We start from the raw sequence: 12081 nt of genomic DNA on the forward strand, positions 1-12081 counted from the left end.
AATCTGTGTGTGTGTGCTCCGCCACGCGCGTGTTTAAAAAAAAAAAAATACTTGTGTGTACCAGCCCTTAACCAGTTTTCCCTGTAGGTGGGGACGCTATCATTCTTGAGACATCAGATGTAGGTGGCAAATTCTCAAAGGAGGAGGTGATGACAGAAAAAGAAACCTGCATTTCTGAGTGGTCTGCTGTGACATTTGAATCCTCAGGTAAGAATGGCCAAGCGTTGACCCACATATTTGTACATGCACAAAAAGCATGCTGTAGCTAATGAAAGATTTGTAAGTGATTAAAGTAATAACATGCATTCCTTAATCCTAGCTGAAGAGTGCTCGACGAAACAGGGTGCCCCTTGTCTACCTGCTGATGAAAGGAAAGCAGAAGAGACAGTCAGCCAAGTGATCCGAGTTTACACGGAATGTTCTGCTGCCCAGAGAATGCCTCAAAATCCTGTAGAAGAAACACTGGAGGGCCCTGAAAATATGGAGGTGGAGAAGCAGGAGGCTTCTCTTTCTGTGGATATGCCTCTATCAACAGCATTAATAAACGTTGGTTCTGGTGGCTTCCAAAGGATAGCATTCAGTAGGACAATGTCAAAGTCGTCACCTTCTGGAGCATCTGTAGAGAAAGCAGAGCATGTCCACCAGTCTGATGAACAGGACACAAGTACATGCCACCTTTCCTCTTTTCATCTTTTACCAGCAGACACACAAGACGAACCCTCTACTGTCAAAACGAAGGAGAGGCTACTACCTCACTCTGAAGAAGAGGACGATGAGGAAGATGACGATGAGCAAATGAGAATAGAAGGACACGATGTGGACATAAAAGAGGAAGCCCAGGAAGATGAGGTGAAGCCGGAATTGCTGCTGGATGAAATGTCCAATGTTAGCCACGGCGACGAAAGTAGCAGTGGTTTCCTGGGCTCTCCTGGTGAAGCTGATCCTCATCTTTGTCTGGAGCTTGGCCGGTCTGAAACTGATGACTCGCTTCCCTTTGAACCCCTTGGAAGTAATGCAGAAAAAGTGAAGCGCCGGGGATCCCCTGGCCGCTCGAGGGTCAAACAGGTCAGTGGTTGTTATTAAACATCCTTTTTTTTTTTTTTTTTTGACAGTTTGAGAGAAACCTGACTTATGGTACTTGTGATACGTTTATCAGGGTCGAAGCAATAGTTTCCCCGGGAAACGTAGGCCACGTGGAGGTGGTGGAGGAAGAGGGCGCGGGGGGAGGTCTCGCCTCAAAGCCATGGCCTCTTGCATTGATGCCTTTTTGGTAAGGCAGGTTTTCATTCAGATCTCATTGGGTTAGTAGAGAGAATAACATTCATTATCTCTGCTTGTTTCATTTTTGTTTCACTTGTCCACAGCTAAGCATGACCACAGACTCTGGAATAAGCAAAGAGGAGGAGGATGAGGAGGATGACACCATGCAGAACACAGTGGTGCTTTTTTCAAACACTGACAAGTTTGTATTGCTCCAGGTATAGCACCTTCCTTTTTAACTGAATTAATTTGTATTTTGGTGCAGGTGCCACTGTTATTTATTTTTTCTTTTCCTTTTCATTCTATCTGTTGTGTATTTCAGGATATGTGTGTTGTTTGCGGCAGCTTTGGAAAGGGTGCAGAGGGACAGTTATTGGCTTGTGCGCAGTGTGCTCAGTGTTACCATCCTTACTGTGTGAACAGCAAAGTAAATGCAATGTTACCTTTTTAATATGTATTTTTTCCATTGCCACAAAGTCTTATTTTAATTCAAGATGAATTTAACTTGCTATTTTCTTTAGATCACAAAGACAATGCTGCGCAAGGGGTGGCGGTGTTTGGAATGTATTGTGTGTGAAGTATGTGGAAAGGCTTCAGACCCTTCCCGTCTGCTGCTGTGCGATGACTGTGATGTCAGCTATCACACCTATTGCTTGGATCCCCCCCTGCACACAGTGCCCAAGGGAGGTTGGAAATGCAAATGGTAAAGAACAAAAACTTTGAAAGCTTTGTTCATTCTTATGCCTTCGAATGGGGTCAAATGGAAATTAATTCATGTACATTTGCATATTATGTAAAACATTCATTTAGCTATTCAGAAGCCAAACTCATTTTACTGTCACTGTAGCAAAAGACAGATTGGTAACCACTCACATTGTCATAATTGGGATTTTTTTAAATGTTGTATATGTATTGATAAATCACTAATATGCAATTCTCTGATTTGCAGGTGTGTGTGCTGCGTACAGTGCGGCTCCAACTCACCAGGTTTTCACTGTGAGTGGCAGAATAACTACACTCACTGTGGCCCTTGTGCCAGCCTCGTCACCTGTCCAGTATGCAGAGAGAATTTCATGGAGGAAGAGCTGCTTTTGCAGTGTCAGCACTGTGATCGGTGGGTGGTGCTCATGAGTACTACATAAGTGAATAAAATTTGCTGAAATATTTATTATAAAGTCACTAATAATGTCTTTCAAGGGCAAATGCAGTACTTGTTATCCACATTTATATCATATATCGCTGTTTAATCCTGTGTGCCTTTCTAGTTGGGTACATGCGGTCTGTGAGAGTTTATATACAGAGGATGAAGTTGAACAAGCATCTGACGAGGGCTTTGCATGTACATCATGTAGCCCCTATGTTCCCAAACCTGTCGGTGAGTCAGAACTGTACATAAATGACAAAATGTTCATGGAATGCTGCTTTATAAAATTAACAAATGATTTTCTCCCCCTCTTTCTCTGCACTTAAGTTGAGTCAGCCATTATGGCTTCTATAAGGATCAAAGAGCCAGGTAAGTGAAATTTGCGGCCAAAATTTTGTGCATTCATTGTTTTGTTTTCCTTTTTCTTTTTTTTCACTTTTTCCCTTGTGAAATTTACAGAGCCACAATTCTACCGATTGGAGGGTGTTTGGTTGACAGAATCAGGAATGTCGCTGCTGCGGACCATCTCCATGTCTCCCTTGCTCAAGAGACGGCAGCGACGCTCTCGTCTCGGCACCTTGTGTTGTGAAGGAGGCCCTGATGGAATGGATGTAAGGGAGGAAGGAGAAGGGGAAGAGGGCAAAGGTTGGTACAATTTTGCTTATTCATTGGCTTCTGACCAGGCATGATTATGTGCTAAATGCAGTGCTGTTTTCAAACTCAAATTTATTTCATCCAGTTTGTGGCGAGTCTATGGATTGTGACACTAAGTTGGAGAACACTGGAAGCCCTGACAGAGAAGGTGGTGTTGATGGAGGCACTGAGGGCCTGGCTGAATGTGATGCACTCAAAGGGGGCATATATGATACGGAAGATGGTAAAAAAAGAAAACGGAAGCCCTACAGACCTGGTAAGGTCTCTTTTTTGGGGGCTCAAAATGATTCACAAAAAAGGTTGAGTATTTGTTTATAATACATTCATTATTAGGAATTGGAGGCTTCATGGTGCGACAAAGAAAGTGTCACACACGATTGAAGAAAGAGTTTTTTGCCCAGCTGGCTGGAGAGACAACTTTAGACGGACAGCCAATTGAGAGAACCATCGAAGAGGGTGAGTATCAAAAGAGACACATGAAAGAGACATTTTTTTTTTAATTTACAATTTAAAATAGTAGTAGTTTTAATGATATATTTTTAAGCCTTTCTTGTTTTGGCTGATTTAGAAGGGGCGTTCTTGTATTTTAAAAAAGAGCGACTGCTAGCTTCATCTGCTTTTTCAATACTATTATGACTAGGGATGGAGCTCGGGATTTGAATCAGAAATACATTTTCTCTTTGGCGGAAGTGGAATCTGATGTGGGTGGAAAAAGTGTGAATGCCCTCAAAGACATTTACAGCACTGTGGAGATTACAAAATATTTACTCGTGTTACTCTCACAGTTGGAGAAGCACACATGTAATTACTGTATTTTCATACCAAAGCAATATCTCTATGTCCTCTTGAACATTTCACACTTAACGGACAATGTGTAAGATTTAGACGGTTTCACATCACAGACAGCAGGAGGTGCTGCATTTACCATTGTCTATAGCTACAACAGACATGGCAGCCTCCAGAAGAGTGCCATCCTCCATGTAATATAATTTAAGAACTAGACCTACGATTATATTTAAAACATACTGTTGGTCATTAAGAACACATTTATTTGCAAGTTTTTTACATTTATGATCACTTATTTTATTCATTTTGAATAAAAAAACAGTCTAAATCTTACACATTAGCCCTTTAATTTTGGGGAACAAAAACACCTATCCTTCATCCACCCATTTTCTTTTGCTTTATCCGGTGTCGGGTCATGGGGGCAGCAGCTTGAGCGGGGAAGCCCAGACTTCCCTCTCCCCAGCCACTTCGTCCAGGATTAGGTCACACTCCTCTTATTAGATTTCAGCATCAATTTAATTCATATATAGCCGTATTTCCATTTCAAATATGTACTCTATTTATATATAATACGCACATATGTACTGACCATGCATATTTCTTATTTGTCAAATTGTAACTTAGAAACATTTATATAAGCTCTTACTCAGTTTATACATAATCTTTTGTAATATTATATTTTTCTGTATATTTTGACCAGTTACTAATTCATGTGGCACTTATACGGAGTTTGGAAACTGGCTGAGTATTTGTATTATATGTATTTCCCCGTATCTCCATGCAATAAGTCAAGTGTGGCAGTATTAATTTTTAAATCAAGTATAACACCAAGAAATTTGATCTTATTTACTCCATGCTAACAGCCAACTGACTTCCTTCCAACCTCTAGCTCGTCCCGTTACATTAATTGTTGTTAGTAAAAATACGTCCAGTATAAAAATGCACATCTGTGTGTCAATCTTCATAGAATGTAGTCACTTTTGGGGAAAAAGACTTATATTTGATGAATTAAGGTAAATGTAATCTTTGGACAAGGTTATGTTGTGTATATCGAGACACGACTTATAACTCTTTTATTGCAACATTTGTCAGTTGTCATTTGTGTCCATTGCCACAACATGTTTTCTGGGAACAATTTCAAAATAAATATAAGAATTCCTCTCCATACATTATCGGTATGGTCATATTTGACAACAAAAAGACCTCGTGCTGTGCAGGGGCAGGAAATTTCGTGGTGTCCCAATCTGGTCTCACAAAAGCTCATTCATCTCATCCTTAGTAAACATATGAACACACGTTTTTTTTTTTTTTTTTTAAAGTACTGTATGTTGTGTATTTGAACGTCTATCAATGAAAATTTTAAATTTTGCCAATGTTTTGATTGTTTCTGTGCGTAGGACCCCATCCTGATACAGATAACATCATGGATCCTAAACCATTGGAGGGTGAGGAACAGGCTAAGAAACGTCGAGGACGAAAAAAGAGCAAACTTGAAGACATGTTTCCAGCCTATCTCCAGGTTTGTTAGTCTGTCTCTCTGTGATACCCCAATTAAAAGTTATGGACCAATTTCCTAGTAAAATATCTGTGTGCGCAATACTTGTTTTTGGTGTAGGAGGCTTTCTTTGGAAAGACACTCATAGACTTGAGTAAGAAGGCTGTAATGACAACCCCTGGGCAGAGGCCAGTGGCATGCATTCTTCAACCCTCATTACCAGCACCATCGTCAATCAAAAGTACTTTTCACGAAAGTAAGAAAATCTACTTGAACTTGTAACTCCTTGAAAATGTAACTACAAACAAGTTTACTCTTTAGCCCAGTTTCCACTAAGAATACTCTACGCCATTCTACTCAACAAAAGCCCAGTTTCTACAAAGAAATCTACTCTACTCTACTGTACTCTTTTTTTTTTTTTTTTTTTTCTTCTTTGTCATGAGTAGAATAGAGTAGATTTCGCATTGAAAACTGGTTGTCGAGCAGAGTAGAGTAGATTTATTGGTGGAAACTGGGCTTTTGTCAATAAGTATTCATATGTAACTTTTATATTCCTCATTAGTTGAGGCCAAGGATCGTCTGGTGCATAATCTCAAGCAAGAGGGCAGTGAGGCCCCACAGGCTCAGGGAGAAGGTGCAGGTTAGTGACTGGACACATCCATAAACATTTTGCTTTAGTCTGAATTAGGGTTGGGCAATATGGCCCAAAATTAAAATCACAATATACATACACCATAACACCATACCTAACAGCATAGAAAATTGAAGCTGTTAATATTTTTAATTTAATAAATGAATCATTTCTGACCAGAGTGGTGCCAGTAGCTCTTATTATGAAAAGTTCCAGTTACAAAACTCCCCTTGTGGCAAATATTGTCTTTTGTTACGGAGGAAAATTCAGAATACGAAAGACGGTGTTTGCCCTTAGCGTGCAGGTATAATCATGAGACACCACCCCTCGCTCCAACAAGACTCGAATGTAATGTGTCATCACAACCCGCGATATCTCCCCTATGCTGTAGCTGGTAATTCTGATATATATTTGCTACAGTTTTTGATGCATTTTTATCATTTATTTGTATGCAGACTTTGCACAAACGAGAGACATGAATTCTGATGTTTACTGCGGTCTTGCTTTTTCTTCTGAGCAAAAACCAACATGAGATATTCACAAATGCAACAGTAAAATTTCCATCCATTCTATAGCCACTTATCCTCATTATGGTCTGGGGTAAGCTGGTGCTTAACTGTCTTCGGGCAGTAGCGGGGGTGGGGGACACACACCCTCATCTGGTTACCAGCCAATCGCAGGTCACACAGGGATGAACAACCATTCATTCACCCAATCACATCTAAGGACAATTTAGAGTGTCCAATGCACCTGCCATGCACGTTTTTTCGGAGTACGGGAGGAAGCTGGAGTGCCCAAAGAGAACCTACGCAGGCTCGGAGACAACATGTATACTCCACACAGGAAGGCCTGAGCGAGCTGGAATTGAACTCGGAACTCTTAACCGTGAGGCAGACGGGCTATACACTCTTCCACTGAGATGCCCTACAGTAAAATTTATTAAAATATAAGAATGTACTTACATGGAGCATCTGTCATCATCTTAATATCACCACCATAGATAGAATTTCATTTAACTCCATTTTGGTAGAAGTCGGCTTTTTACTTAGTGTTTGTTTGTTGAGGTGATCCCAGGGGGGTCCGTGGATGACCCAAGGGGAAATGCTTTGTTTTTGTCATGTGAGTGTAATTGCAATAAAATAAGAATTTTCTTCTTTTACTCAATTGTTTTAAGTTTCAGGCACTTTGATGCACTTGGTTATGTTTTTTTCTGTTTTAGACTAAGATGTAGCCCGTACAAACCCTGTAAAAAATAATTAACAGTTGATTTATGTTGTTTTTTTTGTTGTTGTTAATGTTAAAAATAAAGGTTTTGATATTTGATAATTGATATAATATCTTATTTATAGTGAGCTCATTGAGTGAGGGCGGGGTGCGAAAGGTTTTCTCTTTTTGAGGAGGGGTTTGGCAAAATATAATAGAGAAGCACTGATTTATGTAAACAAAGCTTTTTTTTTTCTGGATTGATGTTCTTTTTTTCCCCCTGAGATCAAAACAAACGCTGTGGACAAAGTTGTCAAAAATGTTCCAAAGTCCTCAGGTTTTGTTAAAAGAGTAGATGGTAAATGAGTAATGTTTTGATGTCAAAAAACAATGCATCCAATGGACTCACGTCGATTTGAAAGTATGCATCCCTGTGAAAAAATAATGCTTCCAAGATGCAGGCAAATGATTGAAGCATGATGAAGCACTGATTATTGCTCCTGTAGACTTGTAAATGATGCCTCGAACCCTGTAAATTGGAAAATACAGATAGAACAACCTAAACAAGTACAGATAAAACAACCTAAACAAAGATCTCTACACGCACCACCAACACACCAGCATCATGTCAAGGCAAACAAATGAATTGCATTCATATTGTCAACTGCTACCATTAATATGAATTTAAAGGGTAGAGTAGCGCTTATTTTTGGGCTTGGAAACTGGAATTTTCACAATATTCACATTACAAAATGAATTCCATAAAAATAGATTTTGTAAGTAGAGTTTCCAATGTGCGTTAATTGTGAGCTCAATAAGAGAGGTTAAACTTCTGGAATTAATAGTGATGAAACAAATATTAAACAAGATAACATTTATTGTGCAAATCTCAAGTAAGAATTCAAATTTAGCACTCCTTAGTGCATACAAAAATAATGCTGCTGATAAAGAGTCACATCATTTGAGGCCTCTAGTGTTTGTGTCAATGGCAAAGTAATTATATGTTAGTTTCTTCACAGTTACTTACTATTTTTGCTTTTCAAATTTGGTTACAATCTGTAGTAACAGTTTTCAAGGCAGTCCAAAGCTGTCAAGTGCACTGTATCACACAAACACTTGTTTCTGCATTTCATGGTTGCATTTCTATAGTTTAGTAATTAGCGTAACTTTCTCGACTTTGTCCTTCTCATAATGCTACTTACAGAAATTTGGCTTAAGTTATGAAGATTCCGGATGCAAAGCGACCTTTTGGCTTCTCTGTATGTTTAGCTACATTAGCAATCCACCATTGCTCATTGAGTGGTGGAAGCCTGGCAACGTGTGAAAGAAGCATTCGTCAATGCAAACAGCAGCAAACAGCAAAGTGATTCGAGCCTACAATTTGTGTGTTTCTGCCACACTCAGCTATGGGCTCACACTCAGCTAATGAAATGATAATACAATAAATCTGTATTGTGGTTTAATTGTACTCTCAATGTCTACCTTTGTGCACATTCATACCTATTCTGAATGTAATAGTATGTATTGTAAACTTAAATATTTTTCAGGAGTCTCTGCACCATCCTCAACAGTGAAGGACCTTGGGTCAACTGAACCTCATGACATGGATGCAGAAAAAAGAGAAGGTAATCCTTGTACATGATGCTTTGGACCTACATCTAAAAAAATGAATGTTTCAGAGGTGATTAATTTTCCTTTTTTGGTGTTGTCCCTCCTTGTCAAGGTCTTCCACAAGGAGTAGAGAATCAAGATTCTGAGCAGTTTTTCAGGAAGGTTCTGGGAGTGTCAGAAGGTTCCACTTTGGAGGGTATAAAGCCCATCTCAGAGGGCAATAAGGGAGAACTCAATTGTTGCGTCTTGCCCCAAAGAGCTCTCCTCTCAGGTGTGAAGAATGGGATATCTACAATGGATCCTATTTCCATCTTACTAGCTTGGAACAGTGATTGTCTGAAGCTTGACATGTGGTAGATTATGAAATATTAATCTTTTGTAGGATCTCTGCCCTCAGCTGGAGTTATGGATGCCTTCCCTGCTCTTTCTCAGTCACCATTCTTTGACATGCGGTAGGAAGTGATTTCTTAATCTGCATTTTATAGCATACCTCACTTCATGTCACCATTAATCGTCTTAAATTTGTGTTCAGGGAAAAAGGTGGGATGTTTAGTCCAAATGGTGGTGAGGAGAGTCCCTGGGCTACTCCATCCACCCCAGCAACTCCTTCTTCCCCACCAACCCCAACTGAGGCAGAAGGTGATGGACTGTCTTACAACCAGCGCAGTCTCCAGCGATGGGAGAAAGACGAGGAGCTGGGAGAGCTATCAACCATTTCTCCTGTGCTTTATGCCAATAGCAACTTTCCCACTCTCAGACAGGACTACCCAGGTGTCTGTGGAAAGCGGTTACCATTTGATAAAAAAATGTTTAATTGTAGCTTTGTGACATATTATAATTATGTTGCCTATTTTGACCTTTCCCAGACTGGGCAAGTCGCTGTAAGCAAATCATGAAGATCTGGAGAAAAGTGTCTGCAGCTGATAAGGTTCCTTATCTGGTAGGTCCTGTCATATTTGTCAACAATAAAACATAAGTCACATTACATGTTACATTAATTATTGTAGCATAAAACAACTGGGTTAATGTGTATCCATTTTAGTTTGATCATCATTGAGTGGAATGAAAAAGGCCACTATTCCTGTCAAACAATAAATAGCATTGGATTTTTATTTAATTATTTTTTTTCTTTTTGAATAGCAAAAGGCCAAAGACAACCGAGCAGCCCAGAGGATCAACAAGGCACAGAAGGTGAGTTAATATGTCTTGTAGTCACAGACGTTGCAAAAAATTGTAAACACAATTTCTACACTAATTTTTGTTTATTTTTTCCATCTCATAGCAAGCAGAGAGTCAGGTGTGCAGGCCTGTTAAGACAGAGCCTATGCGTATTAAAGGGGAAAGACCCAGTTTACACCTCCAGATCCCCCCGCCTTCTGGGTCGACGTCCATCTCGTCTCAGCCAAGCTCGGCAGAAAGCCCATATCCTCTCCCCCCAGATTCAGGATCATCCTCTGTCTTTTTCTCAGATGGTATTGCAAAGACCCCAGGATCAGCTGAAATGCGTACAGATCCTTTTGCCAAGCTCCCCCCTCAGTCGCCACGTTCTCACTCTCACCCAGCAACTCCTTTATCCTATTCTGGGGCAAGCCCCATACAGGCCTCTTCCTCAGGTTATTCAACTTCCGGCCCGCATGGGCCTCCTCAGGGACGGCCAGCTAGTCTTGGCCCCTTTGACATGCAACCAGGGACTTCAGGAGCCACTAGACGGGCTCAGCAGGTTGACCCCTATTTTAGATCACAGTTACAGCATCAACAGGGTCATTTAACACAATCTCAGCAAGGTTCTCAAGAGTCCAGTACACCTCTACAAAGTCCTCATTCAAGAAGTGCCGGGATTGAGTCACCTATTTTCTCGCCATCTCATAACACACACTATGGAGATCCTCAAAGAACTCTGCAGACCGAATATGGTTCATCCCCAGTACCCTCAGTTGTGTCTTCTCCTGCCAGCCAGTATAGAGCTGATATGAGTGCACCTTCTCCTCGCTCCACTTCCATCGGAAGACCTGACCTTGCCGCTGGCTCCCCTGCTGGAATGCTGGAGCCCGGGGATGGATTATTCAAGGCACCTTTGACACCACGAATGCACCAAGGGGATGGCGGAGGGCTTCATCCTGGAGCCTCCCCAAGCCACCCATCAGAAGGGTACAGGCAGTCTCCCTCTCACAATTTCTCTGACCACCACATTCAGTCCCCACTAGCTCTCAAGTTGCAGTCAGGCGACAGTGGTTCCCTTTTACCGCAGAGGCACCCTACAACCCAACAAGAGTTGTGCTCCAGAGTTCCTTCAAGTCCGCAATCCCAGGGCAGTTGTCAGTCTCCCCACACTCCTGGGGGAATCTCCAATGATGCCTATTCTGCACAGTCTCCCGTAACCCCACGTTTCCAGTCTCCAGATCATTCTTCTCAGCCACCCTCAAGGCCACAATCTAGAGACCCTTTTATGGCTATCCATAAACCACATGGTCCCACATCTGCTGCTCCAGATGGAACTCCAAGTTTCAAAAATTCGCCTAATTCAAATCAATCACCTCAATGCCATTCCAATGGTAGCCCTATCGGGGATCCACTTTCTTGCAAATCCTCAGCACCCCCTCCTGCATTCGGCCCAAGCACAGGAAGCGTTCAGATAGCCCAACAACAGGCACAACAACCCCAGCCGCAAACACAGCAAACTACTGTTGCTGACAGCTACAGCTCTAGACTCATAACTACTTCCGGTTCTCAAGATGCACTTCATCAGTCATCCTTGCCGGGCAGTCAAGAAATGTCTGATGTGTCAGCAGTGCAAGATCCTGCGCTTGTGGGTTTAAGTCCCTCTGAGCTGGAGAAGCACAGACAGGTATTAAAGTATATTTGATCGAGCATAATGATTAGCTGCTCCTACAATTCTTCTGTTTTAAATCATGTGTTTCTTTATATATTTAGCGTCAGCGATTGAGGGAATTTCTAATCAGACAACAAATGCAACGGAACACCATGAGACAAGAAAAGGAGGCAGCTGCAGCCGCTGCAGGCAATGCCTCTCCTGGATGGCCAGGAGTAGAGATGGGAGCATTTCAACAAGATAAGATCCACAGAGCACCACCTCCTTATCCTCAGGTACAGTGAAACATCAGCTGCTGCTAGTTATGGTTGAAAGGCACCAAGCAAATGAGACAAAAATCTGTGAGTACTTGATGCCAGTTCCCTGACCCCCAAAAGATTTCTAATTGTCTACAGATATCAGCCTCCCGGGTAAGGTCTGTTTAGGGATGCTGGAGAGGAGGGTCAGTTAGGAAGTCGAACCTCAGA

The 12081-nt window shown here is 41.4% G+C and overlaps 1 protein-coding gene across 1 annotated transcript in view; it reads left to right on the plus strand.

Annotated features, from left to right (window-relative positions):
- kmt2d (lysine (K)-specific methyltransferase 2D) overlaps window positions 1-12081 on the plus strand; it is a 38689-nt gene that overhangs the window by 6911 nt on the left and 19697 nt on the right. Inside the window, exons 11-33 of the mRNA XM_088408901.1 lie at window positions 88-207; window positions 320-1065; window positions 1157-1270; window positions 1365-1478; window positions 1583-1687; window positions 1782-1963; window positions 2210-2374; window positions 2526-2635; window positions 2732-2773; window positions 2864-3049; window positions 3144-3314; window positions 3392-3514; window positions 5242-5363; window positions 5460-5595; window positions 5902-5979; window positions 8721-8798; window positions 8897-9055; window positions 9167-9236; window positions 9317-9555; window positions 9651-9724; window positions 9925-9975; window positions 10067-11629; window positions 11716-11889. Coding sequence (XP_088265027.1) covers window positions 88-207; window positions 320-1065; window positions 1157-1270; window positions 1365-1478; window positions 1583-1687; window positions 1782-1963; window positions 2210-2374; window positions 2526-2635; window positions 2732-2773; window positions 2864-3049; window positions 3144-3314; window positions 3392-3514; window positions 5242-5363; window positions 5460-5595; window positions 5902-5979; window positions 8721-8798; window positions 8897-9055; window positions 9167-9236; window positions 9317-9555; window positions 9651-9724; window positions 9925-9975; window positions 10067-11629; window positions 11716-11889 — 4922 coding nt within the window. The remainder of the gene's footprint in view (window positions 1-87; window positions 208-319; window positions 1066-1156; window positions 1271-1364; window positions 1479-1582; window positions 1688-1781; window positions 1964-2209; window positions 2375-2525; window positions 2636-2731; window positions 2774-2863; window positions 3050-3143; window positions 3315-3391; window positions 3515-5241; window positions 5364-5459; window positions 5596-5901; window positions 5980-8720; window positions 8799-8896; window positions 9056-9166; window positions 9237-9316; window positions 9556-9650; window positions 9725-9924; window positions 9976-10066; window positions 11630-11715; window positions 11890-12081) is intronic.

The sequence above is a fragment of the Hippichthys cyanospilos genome, chromosome 2 (genome assembly GCF_059441005.1).
Source record: "Hippichthys cyanospilos isolate Australia breed blue-spotted pipefish chromosome 2, RoL_Hcya_1.0, whole genome shotgun sequence".
Taxonomy (NCBI): Eukaryota; Metazoa; Chordata; class Actinopteri; order Syngnathiformes; family Syngnathidae; genus Hippichthys; species Hippichthys cyanospilos.